This window comes from Gorilla gorilla, chromosome 23 (assembly GCF_029281585.2).
Source record: "Gorilla gorilla gorilla isolate KB3781 chromosome 23, NHGRI_mGorGor1-v2.1_pri, whole genome shotgun sequence".
Lineage (NCBI taxonomy): Eukaryota > Metazoa > Chordata > Mammalia > Primates > Hominidae > Gorilla > Gorilla gorilla.
Genome location: NC_086018.1, coordinates 41,320,738 through 41,340,064, shown reverse-complemented (window position 1 = coordinate 41,340,064; position 19,327 = coordinate 41,320,738). Strand labels below are relative to the sequence as shown.

At 53.6% G+C, this 19,327-nt stretch overlaps 1 protein-coding gene across 2 annotated transcripts in view; it reads left to right on the top strand.

Annotated features, from left to right (window-relative positions):
• The first annotated feature begins 861 nt into the window (after positions 1-861).
• SCUBE1 (signal peptide, CUB domain and EGF like domain containing 1) overlaps positions 862-19,327 on the top strand; it is a 143,011-nt gene continuing 124,545 nt past the window's right edge. For both annotated transcript variants that reach the window (XM_031005666.3, XM_055374812.2), the window contains exons 1-2: positions 862-1,054; positions 5,678-5,809. In XM_031005666.3, coding sequence (XP_030861526.1) covers positions 967-1,054; positions 5,678-5,809 — 220 coding nt within the window. In that variant the 5' untranslated portion in view covers positions 862-966. The remainder of the gene's footprint in view (positions 1,055-5,677; positions 5,810-19,327) is intronic.

Genomic DNA, 19,327 nt, shown 5'->3' with positions numbered 1-19,327 from the left:
GGCGTCAGGTGTAGACCCCAGGCCAGGCCAGAGCAGTTCCTGGGTCTTCGGACCGAGATGCCCGCCCTGCCCCTCCTCCTGGCCCCGCCGGGTCTGTCACTGGGGGAGGCCCCGGCCTCGCATTCCGGGCAGCGAACTTCGCGGGCCGAGGTTAGCCCCGTGCGGGGGCCTCGCGCGGGACCGACCGCCAAGCGGCATTGTCCGTCCCGGGCGCCCGCCCGGTTCCAGACGCAGGTCCTGCGGCCGCCCCGTGACAAGCACACTGACGGGCCACTGTCCTTTGACGAGTGCTAAAAAGTTCGTTTGTTTTGAACGTCAATTTTCAAGTGATCTTCACGAGGTTTCCCCTCCCGGTTCGTTCGCTGCTGCCTCGCCCGCACTCGGTCCCCAGTAGGTGCTCAAGAAACGTCCAGCAAACGGCAGCGCAGGCGAGTCTGCTCTGCGCGCTGGCGCGTTTCACTGCCCACGGATGGCGGGCGACCTCGTGGGACCCCCGGTTCGCAGGATCCCCGCCCCCGAGGCTGCCTCTGGGCCGGGAGGGGTTACCCCAGAGGGGCGTCCACGCTCGACGGCGGGGGCCGGGGCGCCGTGGGCAGGGGAGGGCGCAGCCTCCGAGCAGCCCCAGCCTGGCCTAGACCCCGCGCCTAGCGAGCCGGCCGGCCAGGCCCCCACCCCCCACCTGCCGCCCGCCCCAGGGGAAGGGTCCCCCCCACGACGCCCGAGCCCCCCTCTTCCTCGGAGGGCCGGAGGCCGGCGCCCATTGGCCGGCCCTGGGCGACGCCCCGCCCCTCCAACGCCACGGGCCAATGAGCGCGCGCTGTCAGCTCATCAGTCGGGCCGGCTGGGCGGCTCGGGAGCCCGAGCGGTGGCGGAGCGGCGAGCAACGAGCAGCGCCTGCGGGAGCGGCCAGTCGGTCGGGTCCCCGCGCCCCGCACGCCCGCACGCCCAGCGGGGCCCGCATTGAGCATGGGCGCGGCGGCCGTGCGCTGGCACTTGTGCGTGCTGCTGGCCCTGGGCACACGCGGGCGGCTGGCCGGGGGCAGCGGGCTCCCAGGTAAGCCCCCGACCAAGGTGGGGGGCGGCGGGCGCGGGGGGCTCGGGCGGCCGAGGCGCGGTCCCGGAGGGCTTCTTCCCCGCGGATCCCGAGCTCGCCCCGCGCGGCCCCGCGCCCCCTGCCTCTTTGCAAAGTAACTTCTGGGGCCGGCCCGGAGCGCCCCCTCCCCGCAGCCCGGGCGGCCGGGGCTCCTGAGTCCGGCGGGGCCGCAGCAGGGGTGGGTGGGCCGGGGCCCCGGGAGGGGAAGCGCGAGCGCGGGAGCGAGGAAGAAAGGCGGCGGTTCCCGGGGGCCCCGCGTGCGGACCTGGGCGGGGCGGGACCCCGAGCGCAGAGGGGCGCTCCTCCTGGGAGAGGGGGCGCGGGGCGGGGCGGGCGGAGGGGGACACGCCAGGAGGTGGACGGGGAAAGGGACCGACCGAGAGACCGGGACGGGGCGGGAGGTGCGGGACAGACGGACAGAAGAGCCGGCGCCGAGGGAGCAGACAAAAGGAAGCCCGGAGAAAAGACAGATGCGGAAGGGTAGAGAGGAGGCCCGCACGGCCCGGGGAAGGAGGAGGAGGCCAGTGGATCAGGGGGAATCAAGAGGGATGGTCCCACCGATGATAAGGGAGAGAGAGAGGAGGAGACGGGGGACAGATGGACGCCGCAGAAAATCGGGGTTGGGGGGGCGGTGAGAGGGAGACTGGGAAAGAGAGAGGGACAGAGATACCTGGAAAGCCGCAGGCGAGGGACCGTCTGACAGGACGGGGAGGAAAGACAGAGGGAAGGAAGGCAGAGGAGACGGAGGACAGACACAGGGAGGACAGTCCGGACGCGGGACGTCGGTGGAGCAGACCCAGGAAGGGGAGGGGGAGACCCGGAGGCCACAGGCCCAGGCCCGTGGGTTTCACGGGGACCCCCCCACCCTCCCACCCCGTCCCCTCCTGCTCTCTGACTGTCTTCAGGGGCTTCCCGAAAAGCTGGAGTCACATTCTCCCCTCCTCGTCATCAGAGGCGCTTCCTCCGGTGCTCTGCTTGGAGGGGGAGGCAGGGGGAGGGTCCTGCACGTCCTTCCCGGCTTCCTGAGGTCTGGTATGGGTGGCGTAGGGTCTATTCCTGGTGGTCCCGCGTGCCCCGAGTGAGGATGCTGGGCCTGTGAGACTCTTCCACAGCAACACCCCTCCTGGAAGCCCAGCACTGCTACCCCATCATCCCCCTTGTGTCTGTGGGTGTTTCTCCCAAGCTTTGGGGTCCCTCACCTCTGAGTGACTGTTCCTGAGCGTGCCTATCCCCGCCTGTGTCCCTCCTCGTGTCTCTCTGTATCTGACTCTGTCTCCTCCACGACCCTCTCCGTGGAAGCCCTGTGACTGTGAAAGCCCAGCAGCCTGTCCCTAGCATAAGCAAACCAGAGTCAAAGGGAGCAGCCTGTGCTGGGAGGGCTGGGTCGCCCTGCAGGGGAGTCTCCAACCCAGACAGGAGCGGGAGCATGGCAGAGAACCGATGGGGACAAGTGGCTTCTCCCTCTCTCTCCTCAAACTCCCATGTCCTCTCCCCACACTCCACACCAAGGACACCCAAGCATTTAAAGGTGTGTTGGGAGATAGCTCCACCCACCCCTCATCAACATCCATCCATTTCCATTCCAGTGAAGACACCTGCCTAGATGGGAGATTAGGGGTGAGGGCACAAGGGGCTCCCACCCCTCATTCCTACATACTGGCCCCTGGGAAGTGGGAAGAGCCATATCTGTGGCCCACTGCCCCTGCCGGTCCTGTCTCATAAGTGACCCCAGTCCTCCCAAACAGAAGCCTGGAGATGGGCCCTCTCTGGCCTCTGGGTCCCTGCCTTAGAGGCAGTGCCAGTCCTGCACAGTGTCCCTCTGTTGCCACTTCCCCAGAAGGCCCTCATGGATGTTCCTGCTGGCCCAGCCATCCAGTTGCCGGCTGGGCCCCCTCCAGTTCCTGCCTCCTTGTCCCCTTTCCACTCTTCCCCTGGGCAGCTGTCTAGGACAGGCCGCCCACCTGAGCAGATGTAGCCGCCCCTGGAAAGCAATGCCACCTGCCGTGTGTGTGCGCACATGTGCATGCGTGTGTGTGTGTGCAGGGGGGTCATGCTGTTGTGTTTCTTGTTGATGCCTCTCTTCCTTCAGGGGTGGGCAGGAGACTTAGGGGCTAGGGCAAAGAAGGAGGAGCCCTGGCGGGCGTGGATCTCATAGGCCCCCACTGGCAGATTTCGAACCCAGATATTATCCAGGGGAGAAGTTTAGAGTGGACACTCTTGGGGACCCAGCAATCTAAGGTGAGACCAGAGGCATGAAGAGATGGGGACATTCTGAGCTTACCCCTGGGGCACTGCCCTCATGGCAGCTGCTGAGAGTTCCTTGCACTGCTGCACTCCTGGGTCCTTCTGTCTGTCTGTCATGTCTGCATTTCACGCATTGCTAGCTAGAAGTCACATGGCACGTAGGAAAGCTCATTCTGTGTCGGAGTCCAGTCTCTGCCCCAATGAGCTACTGACCCATAACAGATTTCACCTCACTGGGCCTCGGTTTCCTCATCTATAACCTGAGGAATCAACCTGGATTATAGGTACAGCTCTGACTGTGCTGAACTGTGCCCGACGAGAGGCAGGTCCCCTCCCTGCCTGAACTCTGTGTGTGTGTGTGTGTGTGTGTGTGTGTGTGTGTGTGTGTGTGTGTGTGTAAAAGAGACAAGGAGAGAGGCTTGGGGTGTATAGATGGAACGGATACACAGAATCTGTTTTGCACAATTTGCCCCAACAGCTGTTCCAGACTGAGGGTGTATATGTGTTGGGGGCAGGAGGTGGAGAGTGTCGGGAGCCCTCAAAGCCTAGACTGAACTTGCATTTATAAGTTGGGACATGAAAACCAGGTTCACGTGTGGATTTCCGAGGAGGGAGGACCATGTGGGGAGTCAGAACCATGGATGGGCTCAGTTTAGCCCAGTTGAGGGTGTGGTTCTGCCACCAGACACTTTGGTGTGGGGGCGTGGAAGCCAGATGATGAATCCCGTGTTTCCACAGGCTAGGGGCAGGGTGGGATCCCATGTTCAGGTGACCTGCAGGAGCCTCCTGGCATGGCCTTGGTGTCCCCATCTGGAACCCAAAGGGGCTGGATTTAAACTCCTCCAAGGACCCTTCTGGGTCTAAATTCTAGAATGAGGAGAGTGGGGGGAGGGTTGGAGCTATGCCTGTTGGGGGGGTAGAATGAGGAGAGTAGGGGAGGGTTGGAGCAATGCTTGTGGGGGAGGGGGTAGAATGAGGAGAGTAGGGGAGGGTTGGAGTGATGCTTGTTGGGGGATAGAGTGAGGAGAGTAGGGGAGGGCTGGAGTGATGCTTGTGGGGGGATAGGGTGAGGAGAGTAGGGGAGGGCTGGAGTGATGCTTGTGGGGGGATAGGGTGAGGAGAGTAGGGGAGGGTTGGAGCAATGCTTGTGGGGGGATAGAATGAGGAGAGTGGGGGAGGGTTGGAAGCAATGCTTGTGGGGGGATAGAGTGAGGAGAGTAGGGGAGGGTTGGAGTGATGCTTGTGGGGGGATAGAATGAGGAGAGTAGGGGAGGGTTGGAGCTATGCCTGTTGGGGGGGTAGAATGAGGAGAGTAGGGGAGGGTTGGAGCTATGCCTGTTGGGGGGGTAGAATGAGGAGAGTAGGGGAGGGCTGGAGTGATGCTTGTGGGGGGATAGAGTGAGGAGAGTAGGGGAGGGTTGGAGTGATGCTTGTTGGGGGATAGAGTGAGGAGAGTAGGGGAGGGCTGGAGTGATGCTTGTGGGGGGATAGAGTGAGGAGAGTAGGGGAGGGTTGGAGTGATGCTTGTGGGGGGATAGAATGAGGAGAGTAGGGGAGGGTTGGAGCTATGCTTGTGGGGGGGTAGAATGAGGAGAGTAGGGGAGGGTTGGAGCTATGCCTGTTGGGGGGGTAGAATGAGGAGAGTGGGGGGAGGGTTGGAGCTATGCCTGTTGGGGGGGTAGAATGAGGAGAGTAGGGGAGGGTTGGAGTGATGCTTGTTGGGGGATAGAGTGAGGAGAGTAGGGGAGGGTTGGAGTGATGCTTGTGGGGGGATAGAGTGAGGAGAGTAGGGGAGGGCTGGAGCTATGCTTGTTGGGGGGGTAGAATGAGGAGAGTAGGGGAGGGCTGGAGTGATGCTTGTGGGGGGATAGAGTGAGGAGAGTAGGGGAGGGTTGGAGTGATGCTTGTTGGGGGATAGAGTGAGGAGAGTAGGGGAGGGCTGGAGTGATGCTTGTGGGGGGATAGAGTGAGGAGAGTAGGGGAGGGTTGGAGCAATGCTTGTGGGGGGAGTAGGACAGACGGAGGAGGAGGTCCTTTCTCACTGTCTCCTTAAGCCTCAGTTTTCTCATCTTTTTAGCAGAACAATAGCTCAATGGGATGGTTGCGACAATAAATAAGGCCAAGCGTATTGATAGCATTGTCCCTGCCACAGAGTAGCTGCGCCAAAGATGCTACCAGTTGCCACTTGTCACACCAGATTGTCCTGTGACAGCTGTTATTGCCAATGAGCCCACCGATCAATGGACGGGCAAAGGCAAGAGCTCCCCCTGCCCTGCACTATCGGCCACCTGCCCTGGGGCCACACCTTACCTCTTGTTCCCCCCACACCCCTACCCACAGGGTCAGTCGACGTGGATGAGTGCTCAGAGGGCACAGATGACTGCCACATCGATGCCATCTGTCAGAACACGCCCAAGTCCTACAAATGCCTCTGCAAGCCAGGCTACAAGGGGGAAGGCAAGCAGTGTGAAGGTGAGTCCAGCCCAGCCCTCCCAGGCAGACCCTGAGGCTGCCAGGGCTGCTGTAGGTGGCCGATGCCTGCCCCATTCATCACCGGCTGGGGCTGAGCCTCCAGCACCACCATTGTGGTTGCTGACAGCACAGGCTTCTCTCAGCCTCAGGAGGGAGGCAGTGAACTTTTCGGAAATGCCAGCTGCTTCCCTGGAAGGGTGGAGTTAGAGTCATTGGGTGCCTGATTCTCAACTGGGCTTGAAACTTTTTGTTCTTTTTAAGAAATTGGCTGGGTGCGGTGGCTCACGTCTGTAATCCCAGCACTTTGGGAGACTGAGGCAGGCAGATTACCTGAGGTCAAGAGTTTGAGACCAGCCTGGCCAACATGGCAAAACCCCATCTCTACTAAAAATACAACAAATACAAAAAAAGCCAAGCGTGGTGGCGCATGCCTGTAATCTCAGCTACTCGTGAAGCTGAGGCAGGAGAATCACTTGAACCCAGGAGGCAGAGGTTGCAGTGAGCCGAGATGGCGCCACTGCACTCCAGCTTGGGCGACACAGCAAGACTCTGTCTCAAAAAAAAAAAAAAGAAAGAAAAAGAAATTAAGATGAAGCATTGAATGAGGTATTTGTGCATCTGTCCTTGACTGGCTATATGGGGGTGGAGTGCAAAGACCTGGGCTTGCCCCCCGACCCCCAAGGTCCCTAACGTCAAGTTCAAAACCACCTGTAGGTCTCTGTCTCAAGTTCCAGTGCTTGGACAGACACTGGTGGATTTGTGCCATCTGTCTCTCCAGCCTTTCTGCCCTGCACCTGGGGTGCTGGTTAGCCCTCCTGCTATTAAAAACTGCCTCCCCAGCAGGCTAAAAGTTAGAGAGAAAAGAGCAGCTCTGGCTGTGTTTGGTGCCAGGACTCTCCAAGCCCATTGGAACCTTTGGAGCTTTTGTCCATGAGAGTCTGCATGGCCGTCCTCACCCCATGGGTCTGGGGCAGGACTGGGCATCTGGGGGCTGGAAATAGCTCTCTCCGAGACAGACAGACACCCCTGGATGGGCTCACTGGTCCCAATCTTCCCTGTCTGCACCCATCGTATAAATGAGGAAAGCTGAGGCTCAGACAGGAGAAGCATCTTTTGCAAGATTCCCATGTTCACAGTGATATGACAAGGACTGAAATCCAGGTCTTGTAACTCCCACTCAACGACTTTGGCAGCTAGTTTTCTTCTCCCTGGGCCCTGCCAGCTGAATTTTTCCAAGTTTGATATTTGTATTAGGAAAGTGACATGTGAGCTCAGGATGGGTCCCTGCTCTTTCTGTATAAGGCATTTACAGGGCTAGAGTTTTGTGGGCGATGCAGCCACTCCTCCCTGGGATGCTGGTGGTGTTTATCCTTCGCATTTGTTGAGCATTTATTTAAGGCTGAGTGCTGGGCAGGTGACATCGCCCTGGATCATGGCTGGTTGGGTAATATTCCTGGCACGCTCAGGGCCCAGAACCCAAAGTGGGGAGCTGGCGCCTACCCACAGACCTCTGGAAGGAGGCCAGGCTGGAGGCACACAGAAGAGGCCATGAGTGAGAAGCCTGGTGGGGCGGCAGGCCAGGCTGCTGGCAGGGCCAGAGGTTAGCTTGCTGGTTCGAGTGGTACATGTGAGACTGGTGTGACCACTTTCTGACCCTCTACTCTGCCTTCCAGACCCAGTGTCCCGGAAAGGCGGGGCCATGGTTGACCCCCCTATCTCTGCTGGTTTAAGCCACTGACCTGGCCTCTTCCTTCCCAAGCCCAGCTCCTCCTTAGGCCCTCTCCTGCTGTCCCCTGCCCGGCAGGCCTTACCTGTTTCCCTAAAATTTTTCGGAGTTCAGCTTTAACTCCTTACTCTGCTTGACCCCCGAGTTAGGAGTCAGACTTTTGTCCCAAGCCCAGCTCTGCTGCTCACTGGCTCTGTAGGCTTCATGTTCTCACCTGCTAGAAAAGGAAATTGTTTTGTCCTGCTGGGTATGAAGATGAGACAAGAGGAGGCTTGTGAATGTGCTTCGGGAACTGCCAGGGGTCTCCCTATCTCTCCAGCCAAATTCGGGCCTCCACCCTTCACATCCTGAAACACTGAACAACACCTCTGTCCTCGCACACGCATGCACACACAGACACACACACACACAGACATACACACAGACACACATGCACACACACACACTTGGTTGCTCTATGTTTGTGAGCCCCAGCTCAGATTTTCTGCCTGCCTGGAGCTCCTTACCTTCTTTCTGTATCCTGTCTAAATCTGAAGGCTAATCATTCTTTAGGTTTGCCTCCTCCAGGAAGTCTTCTCTGATACCTCCACTTATATACACACACTTACACATGCACACACATGATGCTAGACTGCATTGGGTACCTACCCTGCTCCCAGAGGCTTCTGGGCTTCCCTCCATCATCACACTTCTGACTCTAGGTCATAATTACTTGTCTTGGTCCCCCACAGAACTGTGAGCTCATTTATTGAGGGCCCACCATAAGCTTGCTGTAAGGGCCACCATACTGAAGCTGTCAAACTCAGGCCATGCCCCCAGGAGCTCCCAGTGAGCTCCTCAATTAGAGAAGTTATTTTACATTTGTAGCCGTGTTCCCAGCTCATGGGGCAGGGCCTGGCACTAGCGCGGGTCTGCAGAAAACATTTAGTCTGAGTTGGCTCTCCTTTGCCAAGACTGGACTTCACATTAGATGAGCAACCTGTAAGATATCCACACAGGGGAGTGCAGAGCGTGGGGTCTGTGGAAGGGCTCGTTCTGGCCCTGGTGTCATCTTGACCCTGTGCAATGAGAGAGAGGAAAGCAGAGACAAGGCTGGTCTCTTCGAGGGGAGCCTGGGTTGCAGCCCACCTCTCATGTGAACATCTGGGTGGTAACTTGCCCTCACTGAGCCTTAGTTTCTCCTTTGGTTGTGCGGGCCAAAAATACTCCCCATCACAGGTCAGCCTGAAGATTGAGTGAGGCACAGTATAGTGCACTGGGGGCTGGCATCCAATACACAGTAGGCACTCATTCCGTAGAGTGTGCTCCATATACAGATGGCAAAGTCTTCACCATGATCCTGTCATTATCATCATCTGCATTATCACCATCATCATTATCATCATCATCACCATCATCATCATCACCATCATCATTATCATCATCATCACCATCATCATCACCACCATCACCATCATCATTATTATCACCACCATCATCACCATCACCATCATCACCACCATCATCATTATCATCATCATCATCACCATCATCATCATCACCATCATCATTATCATCACCATCATCATCACCACCATCATCACCATCATCATTATCATCACCACCAACATCACCATCACCATCATCACCATCACCATCATCACCATCATCATCACCATCACCATCATCACCATCACCATCATCACCATCATCATCACCATCATCACCATCATCATCACCATCATCATCATCATCATCATCACCATCATCACCTGTTCTCACTAGCTGTCAAAGTAGTTTCAGGCTCAAATGAGACTATGAATGGTGAAGACCTTTGAAAATCGCTCAGTTCTGCATACCTGGGAGGTGATAGTTATGGTGCAACGTAGTCCTTGGTCTCCAGGAGCTTGTGGTCTGGTGGGGCTGCATGAGCTGGAAATTCCTGATAACAGACTTAGGGTAGGATGGGTCATGAATCAGTGTCTGTTGAGCTGCCATGTTAACAGTATGAGAACAATTGTTAGGAACCAAAAGGAGGACATCGTTTGGTTATGGGCTTCCTAAACCCTCAGTGAGTGAGTGTTGGTGTGGATTCTGGAGGCCTGTGTAGACCCTGTCCTTTTAGCACTCTGGTTTTCTCATCCCTGGGGACCTACTTACAGTCATCAATTTGAATCAAGTCAGCCTGCCAGAGTGCTCACATATATACCTCATACCCCCAACACATAAACACGGAGAACCATCAGATCCCTGCTGGCTTCTCTGGGAAGGACTATGGAGAGACAACTGGGGGCTCTGAAATCTGAAGGGGCACCATGTGCAGCAGTGGCCTGAGGGAGCTGGGAAACCATCCAGATGTTCACGTCCTTGCTTTACAGATGGAAAAATGGAGGCCTGAGGGGGCAGGGTCTTTCCTGGGTGGGGACTAGAGCCCAGGTTTGACAGACCTGTTTCTCCACACTGTGTTTCTGCAGGTGGTTATTCCTATCTGTGGCTTTCTGTTCTGAGAAGAGGGCGTTAACAGCCTCTATTAAGGTCAGCATAGGGGTTAAAGCATTGACTTTGCTGCCAGATGGCTTGGGTTCAAATCCTGCCCGTGTAGCCTGGGCAAGTCATTTAACCTCCATTTGTTTATCTATAAAATAGATGTTAGTACTTATTTCATACAGATAGTGTGAGAATTAAATGAGTTAATGTATTTAAAGCCTTTGAACATAGCTTGGCACATAGGATGCTGTATATAAGCACTAGCTGCCCTTACTGTGATGATGATGATGGTGCTATTGATGATGAGGGTGATGGGGGTGATGATAATGTTGATGGCGATGATAACGTTGATGGTGGTGATGATAATGTTGATGGTGGTGATGATAATGTTGATGGTGCTGTTGATGAGGGTGATGGTGATGCTGATGCTGATGATGATGGTGCTGAAGAAGATGATGATGACATATCTGATCATCATCATCGTCACTATGTTGATGTCAATGATCACAGTGTTGTTCAAGATGTGAAAGAACTAAAGCTTTGTCTTTTCCGACAATTCCTGGGACCTAAAATGGTTGGGAAATGAGGTATTCTGGTTCATCGACTGTTCATATAAACTATATGCATATACTTATATCCCCACAGAGGTGAACAGTCAGGTGTGTCATTCACAGATGGCTGCTTATCAAGAATGTACAATAAGAAACACATAGGAAAGAAGACTTTCCTTTGTTCAACTAAGCCTACTTCAGGGATGGCAAATATGCCATCACCTTCTGCCATAGCAGACATTAATAATCAATTACCGCACCCTCCAGTCATTTTTGCAGTAGGTGAAACTTGCTTTTCCTCCCTGGGTTCCTGCATCTGCAGGTCCTGAGCTGGAGTAGGGTTCTGCTGAGGCTGGGGTTGGAGTCTTGGAGGCAGTGAGCCCCCTGTCCTGCAGATCTCACTGACTGCTCTTTGCTGTGATAAGAATAGAGGATGGACTCTCAGCAGAGCATGCCCCGAGGACATGGCTGCCACATTCTCCCCAGTTCTTCACCACCATGTTGAGTGTTTGCTTCCAGACACCCTGCTACATGTTCCACGTCCATGATCTCATTTAATCCTCTCAAGAACCCTACCAGATAGGGACTATGCCTTCCATTTTTCAAGTGAGGAAACTGAGGCATGGAGAGGTAAAGTGACTGGCCAAAGGTCACACAGTTGATAGAGGAGAGCTAGAATTTAAGCCCCAAACCGGCAGTTCCCAAGGTCTCTCCTCTTGACCGCTGGGTGATACTGCCTGCTTTTAACTGGCTGTCCCATAGGGACTGTAAGATTTGTCTTCACCAACTAATCAGCGCCCGAAATGTACTTTCTCTATCATTTTCACAACCCGAGCCTGGGTTGTGGGAAGCCCGATGTGAGGCTGACCGAGCCTCTTACCCACTTCACCAGGTCACCTTGAAACTTCTGCTGCTTGAGAAATCCCTGTTAGCAAATCCAGCCCTGGAGGCCACCTGCCCCCCATTCTGGGAACAGTTTCTCTTCCCACCTTCAAGGGCAACTTGTCTCATGGCCAGTGGACATGTGTGATGATGGCATGGCCTCCACATGTGGAGACATGTTGCATCTGTGTCCAGGAGTGGCCTGGGGCCCCCTGCGGTCAGCCTAATGCCGGTAGAGGGCTTGCTGTAGCCAGACAGGTGAGTGCCTCAGACAGCCGGGAAAGGCTCTGAGCAGGGCTGGAGATAAAGCACTGTTTTCTTGATTGAATCTGAAGTACCTTGAGGCAAAGTCATGGCTGTGTGGAGTTGGAAGAAACTTCAAAGGGCGTTGAGGCAGTCCCTGTGAGTGACAGCTGCCACCCCTCTTTGCAGCTCACCCCAGGTCCATACACACCACCATTTTAGCCCATGCCACACTGCACTTAGGTTTTCCCACGTCTCCTCCTGGAATGTGAGCTCCTCAAAGACTGGATCTGGGACCTGTCAACTCCCATCCCTGGAAGCTAGGGACTGGGCCTGGCACAGGGTGTGGAAGGCATTTACTGGATGACAGGGTCACCTCCTCCAGGAAGCCATCTCTGGTCCCCCAGACAGGGGAGTTATCAGCTGTGAGCATCCTCACTCAGTGCTCCTGTCACACTAGGTTGTGAGGACCCATGTAACTTCCCTCAGGGCTGGGCCCAGAGCTGGTGTCAGTGGACAGTGAATGACCCTTATCCATGCTGGGAGGACCCAGGAAGGCCTCCAGAACCTCACAGACTCTGAGGGTTCTACAGATGAGGAAGCAGAGGCTTGCACAGAGAGAGAGCTAGTCTAAGGATAACTGGTGTGGACCGATGGCAGAATTCGCCTGGGGAAACTGGGTCCAGAGAGGTCTGTCTCTTGCCAGGCCTCCCAGCTGAGAGGGAGCAGGGCCTGGGTTTCGTCCCCCACCAGCCAAGGGGTCCCAGCATCAGGCCAGGCCCCCATCAGCCCATGGGAAAGCATTAGGGGAGGCTCCTGCACTACGAAGGGATCGAGGGAGCTATACAGCCCCTCTGCTTCTACACGGACTCGCTCCCTTGCTGCTGCTGGCTGGTCTGAGACAGGACCTGGGAATGGGAGGGGCTGGAAGCTACCATTTGTGATACCGTTATTATTTTGATTTATTTTAGAGTTGGGGCCTCGCTGTGTTGGGAGCTATTATTGTTATTTCTGTTTGTTTTTGAGATGAAGTCTTGCTTTGTCACCAGGCTGGAGTTCAGTGGCTCAATCTCGGCTCACTGCAACCTCCACCTCCTAGTTTCAAGGGATTCTCATACCTCAGCCTCCCAAGTACCTGGGACTACAGGTGCGCACCACCATGCCCAGCTAGTTTTTTGTATTTTTAGTAGAGATGGAGTTTCACCATGTTGGCCAGGTTGGTCTCGAACTCCTGACCTCAAGTGATCCTCCTGCCTCAGCCTCCCAAAGTGCTGGGATTATAGGCATGAGCCACCGCACCCGGCCATTTTTTATCCATCCCTCCCCACCCAGCCTCACTGTCTTTTTTTAGTTCCTCAAACTTGCCAGCTTGTTCCTACCTCTGGACCTTTGCACACCCCGTTTCCTCTTGCCTCTCCGTTTAACTAAGCGTGTGCATCCCCGGCTCATCCGGCCCCTGGGGCATGGGCCTTTCAGAAGCCGCCAGGCCAGTCCCGCACTGGCCTCCTGGTCCGAATTAACCAGGCCTGTTTGTGCTTATTCTGCTGAGGGGGCAGCCTGGGGGTGAGGAAGGGGCATTTCACCCCCTTTAAATGCTTCAACTCATTTAACCTTAATTGCCTTGTTTTCATAGACATTTGCTAGGGAAAAGGACCAAATTATAGCTTGAATTGGGTCCTACTAATCTTAATTAAAAGCTCTCGTTTATAATCAGGACCAGGCCCCAAACGAGGAGCAAACCGCCCTCAAATGGCTTGTTTAAATAACTAAGACCCTCCTGATAATCACTGTTTAGTCTGAACCAACAGCACACATCACCCCTTCTATGTGTACTTAATTTTTTAAACCATTTATTCAAGTGGTTTATTCCACTTGCAAGTTCCAACTCGGGCCTTTTCCAAAACAGTATAATTAAAACTCTTGGGGGAAATAACTTTGTTGTTTGGGCCACAGTATATCAAATATATTGCTATGTTCCTCTTTTTGTGTGAAAAGGAAAAACATGACAACCTTATGGCCGTCAGAGATCACAAAATTAGCGTGTATGTAATGAATGTAAATAGTCACTTCCTGAATTTTATATCCCCGGGGTCTACTTGTCAATCACTGAAGTTAGGTAGATTACAGAGCATGTTATTAAAATGTTTTAACAAAATTCCTAATAACATACTCAGTGATCCATTTAGTTTAACATCAGAAAAACAAAATCTTAAAACCAATTTGGCCTTCTTAGGAAATAATGTCCATGACCTTATTAAATCATTTTCATCATCATTATTACACACTTTATTGAAACTCCAGATAAAATCCTGCTTTTTGGGAGGCCAGGAAAGGCAGTAGGAGGTGGGAGGCTGGCGGGGAGAGAAGGGGAAATTCTTCTCCTTCAAGTCTTAAAACATGCAATTATGCATGCTAACGTGTGCTCTGCCGAAGATGAAAGTGCTCAAGTCCAGCAGACCAGCAGGAAGGAAGAAATTGGATATAACTTAAAATTCCAAGTTGCTGTCAGCTAGCAATTAGGCAATGTTGCTTGCCAGCTTTGCTGCAGAGTTTAGGCCTCTTGCAGAGTTCTTGGAGCCAATGACCATTTTTAGGAGGAAAAATAAAAAGCTCATGCTACTGCATTTAAACACTGGAGGCAAGTTCACCCCTGAGCCTCAGTTTGCCCATCCGTAAAATGTGTGTGCACTGGACTGGATTCAGTTGAGTATCAAGAATGTTCACTGAGCACGTACTCTGTGCCAAGCTTGGTGCTGGGGCCAAAACATGTTTCCTGCCTTTGACCTGCCTTGTGGGAAACACAGATTGGAAAAGATGTGATCATAACAGGATGTGGAAAGTGCAGCAATGAAAATACAAACAAGACAGGATGAAGTAGAGAAAGTGTATATCTCTGCCTGAGGAGGGGAAGAAATTCAGGAGGGCTTCTTAGAGGAGGTGTCCTCTGGGCTAGGTTAGAAAAGCATAGCAGAAGCAGGTCTCTGATGCTCCTTCCAGCTGTGATGGTCAGTGGAAGCATTTGTAGCAAGGATTTAGAGGTCTGCATTTTGGTCCCTCCTAACTCCGTGAGCCAGCGGTGACTTAACCATTCTGAGCCCTGGTTTCCTCATCCATCACATGGGAGCCACAACACCTGCCTTACAGAATGTGCATTTGAGTAGAGATTTGAGGAGGGAAGGGGCCTCGCTGTCTGTGAGAATGTGTTGAAGGCTGCACCAGTGTCTGCATGTTGGTTTTTTTTTTTCTCTAATTCCCCGTTTCTCCCAGGGTTAGGAGTCTCTGCCCCCACCTCCCACCCTCCATGTCCTCCAGCTCCCCAGGCAGCAGCCCCTCTCTGCCCCCTTCCTCTGGGCCCTCTCGCCTCCTCTTAGCCGCTTCTTATTACAGTGGCTGTATTTGTTTTTCCATCAGAGGAATGCTAACCAGCAAAAACCATTATTTCTAAGAAAATAAACCGTGGACTTGTGTGCCTTTGAATGCTACTGAAATGGATGATGGCCTTCCCTAAAGGCTTTGAGACAAAGAGGACTCCGGGCCTTGTGTGAACGGGCAAGGTCAGGAGGTCTCAGAGGGTGCTCCGAGACGGGCTTCCAGATGGGCCAGGGCTGCAGCCTCTGGCTAGAAAGAGTGTAAAACCCCAGCCAGCTGGTTGGACGCCTGGTCTAGGTTAACAGCAGCTGCTGGCGTCGATCACTCCCGACTCCCTCCAGGGTCTTCAAGGTGCACCCCTCTCTCCAGGAACCCCCATGTCTTCTGTCTAGACCTCCTGCCTCTCGTTCAGAGGGAAGTGGAGCTGGGAGTGTGTCCATGGAGACCGGGTTCCAGCCCTGTGTGGCCTGGGCCAAGTCTGTGGGCCTCTCCGGCCTTTGCATCCTGACATCAGAGTTCAGCGGGGGCAGGAGATCTCAGGCCCCTGGGACCCTCGCTGTGGGCAGCTCCTTCCTCAGGGTGCTCCTCGTTTCCATGGCGCCCAATGCTGGCCTCAGTCTGTCAGCTTGAGGGGTGGGCTTCAGTGGGGCTTAGCCAACTGTCCCTTCCCACTGCCAGCCCTGCGGGCAGACCTGGGCCTGGCCAGTCTGTAGGCAGGAGCACATGAGTTTGTGGGCATCTGTATCTGAGTCATTCCCCGCTCCAGGCTGGCAGCCCCTTGTGGCCAGGGTCCAGGCTAAGGGCAAGGGGCCTGGCCCAGGACAGCACTGTCATGGGAGGGAAGAAGGCAGGGAGGTGGCCTGATCCTTCACAAGGCCCGCGGGCCCCAGATTCCTGGTTCACAGAGATGCCGTCTTCTCTAGACAACTGTGTCAAGGTGAGGAAGGTAGAGGCTGGGACCAGCCTGCCCAGGTTCAAATGTTGCCTTCACCACCTTCTAGCTGGGTGATCTTGGGAAAGACAAGTTTTCTGAGCCTCAGTTTCTTTTTCTATGAGCCATGGGAAATGAAGACCTTTCTGCCTGGCTGTAGGGAGGATTAAGCCAGTTACCATCAAGGTGGTGCCTGGTGTGGAGTTGCCACTGCTGTTATTTTTATTACAATGGGGAGGAAGTCCACCCGGGGATTCGGAGAGAAAGGGAATGAAACCGAATTGTACTAGGCCAGCGCAGGCCCTGCCCACTGCTGGATCCCGAGATGAGAGAAAGAAGCCCAAGCTGAGAGCCCTGAGTTCAAATTGCCGTGAGCCCCCGATCTGCTAAGATTTGTCTTTCAGCTCCCTCCTTTGGGCCTCAGTTACACCTTGATAAAATCCAGGGTGCTCTAGGATCCAGCTTACCAATTCTAAGGGCTGGCCCAGGTTTTCAGGCAACTTCTTGTTTGTGATTGTCCTCCTGAGCTTGGAGGTGGCTGGGCCTATGGAGCAGCCCCACAGAGCCTGCAGTTTTTGGGTCTCGGGCCTCCCCTTGGCCTTTCCCTAAGGGGATTGGGGAATGACTGCCTGTAATTGGCAGGAGGGTGGAATAGGGGCCTTGACTGAGGGCTGGCAGAACTAGACTCAAGCCTGGCAGGTTCCCTGCGGTCTCTCCTGGCTTCCATCTCACACGCGCCAATGGCTCCATTTTCACTTGACCAGGCTGCCTCAGCGACCATTAGTCCTGATGCCAGAGCCCAGGAGCAGCCCCCAGCAAGGGCTTCAGGGCATTTTTGAGGGAGAAAGGAAATAATTAACTGGTCTTCATCATATCGGTTTGGTGGGAAATCTCCCCTGCTTCTTGGGAGCAACACACGCCACTGTGACCCCAAGCTGGGCAGGTGGCATTTGAGGTCAGTTCAGAGCCAATCTCCTTGTGGTTTCCCTTCACCCAGGCAGAGATCCCAGCCCACAGGAGAAGAAGACCGACAGCATTAGCTTGTTTGACTTTTATTTTTAAACAGCTTTATCGCGATATAATTCACATACCATACAATTCACTCGTTAGAAGTATACAATTCAATGCCTTTAGTATATTCACATTGCCAGTCCATTACCACAATCAATGGTAGTATCTGTTTTATTTATTTTATTTTATTTTATTTTATTTTATTTTATTTTATTTTATTTTATTTGAGACAGAGTCTTGCTCTGTCGCCCAGGCTAGAGTGCAGTGGCATGATCTCGGCTCACTGCAACCTCCGCAGTGATTCTTCTGCCTCAGCCTCCCGAGTAGCTGGGATTACAGGCGTGCACCACCATGCCTGACTAATTTTTTGTATTTTTAGTAGAGACAGGGTTTCACATGTTGGCCAGGCTGGTCTCGAACTCCTGACCTCAGGTGATCCACCCGCCTCAGCCTCCCAAAGTGCTGGGATTACAGGCGTGAGCTACCCTGCCCAGTCCAATGTTAGAATCTTTTCATTACTCCAAAAAGAAACTCCATGCCCCTTGACCATCCTCTACCACCCCCCAAGTCTTCAGCCCTTCCAGTGTTAGGAAACCTGTCATCTGCTTTTTTTCTCAGCAGATTTGGTTTTTCTGGAGACTTGATGTAAATAGAACCATCGACTATGTGATCTTGTGACAGAGACATCACTAACTCTGAAGTCAAGCTGCCTGGCTCCCTTCCTGGCTCCCCTTGCATTTGCTGTGTGATCTGAGGCAGGACAGGCAATGTCTCTGAGCCTTGGTTTGCTGCTGTGAGATAGACATGGTGGTACCCAGCTCTCAGGGCAGTCCTGTGTGTGGGGCCTGCAGACTGCCTGACATGTCATGAGAGTCGGTCAGCAAGGCCACCGTCGTGATTGTTCATTCATGCAATGCCCAGAGGATGCCTTTGAACATGCTCGGGCTCTGCTCGTTTCTGAGGCTCAAGCTGCACAGGACACAGTTCTCATTCTCATGGATTTGCAGCATCAGAGGACACAGACACAAGCAAGCAAGAATAATGCTAGTGCCTGCTTGGGCTGGGGGAGGGGCTAGATCTGCTCGAAGATGAGCAAAAGCTTCAGGGAGGAGGTGATGCTGGGGCTCAGGATGCAGAGGTGAGTAGATGTTTGTGGAGGGGAAGGAGCTCCAGGCAGAGGGAGCAGCATGAGTCAAAGTGTGGAGGTCTGAAGCCACATAACGGACTGGGAGAGGTCACTGAGCAGCTCCAACCCCACGGTTATCTTGAATCACAGAGTGGGAAAGGGGAGGGAACCTTCCCACCCTCTGGCTGAGCCATGGTCATTGTGTGCAGTTAGGAATGAAAAAGTATATAGATTTGTGTTAGTTTTACGTGCCCTTTGACCTTTCCCGTAATTAACTGCTGGGCCCACTTCTGGCATTGTCTCTGCAGAAGGGAAACCTGATCGATGGATGCCAGGGGCCCTCAGAGAGCGGGTCTCATTACTCAGTCATTACAAACCCAGAGCTTAACCCCGAGCCACCGGAGACAGGGGCTTAATCCTTCCTGCTAGGCAGCCCAAGAAACTACCTTCCCCGGAGCATAATTAGCCAACAAACCGGATTAAGATTTATTCATCAATAAGGACTCAACTTCCTAAGCCATACATCTCTCCCCGAATGGTTGCCTGATCTAAGGAGGGCACGGTTTTTCTTAAAGCCCCCAGACAAAGGAGAGGACGTGCTAGCGCCCAGCCAGGAAAGGGGTCTTTGTTAGAGCGTTTGGTCTCCACTGTTCTTGAGGAATGTCTAGAAAAATGCCAATTTCAGGGGGAAATGAGAAGACATTTTCAGTAATGATCTCCGAGAGTAGAGAGTGGGATGCTTTAAAAATACTTAATTTTGAGAAGGTTTCTAGTCAGTCCCGATTTTGAGGAAAATACCCTAAAATAGTATTAAAATAAAATGAAAAGGCTCTCTGATTCATTGCAATAGGATCTTTTAGAATCTAGACACCACAGAGTAAATGTATATTTTATGAAGCAGCAAGAATCAATTTTGAATTAAGTGATTAAAAAAAAAAAAAAAAAACACCTCACCCTATATGGTTTCCAAACCTGCGTTGCTGGCACGGAAGCACAGCCTTGGGGTTGTGTGCGCGCACGCTGCCTTTCAATACACAAAAAGTGGAGCTGGGTGACCTTTCAAAAATTCCATAATGAGCAGTTCTCTGTGCTGCTTTTCTCTGCTCTATTAGATGCTGGGAGCTGTCTTCTGTTGGGAATTGAGTTTTCATTAAAAAAAAAAAAAATCCAAGCAGGGGAAGGAACAGGGATGCTTGGAGTGAATTGCTGGACT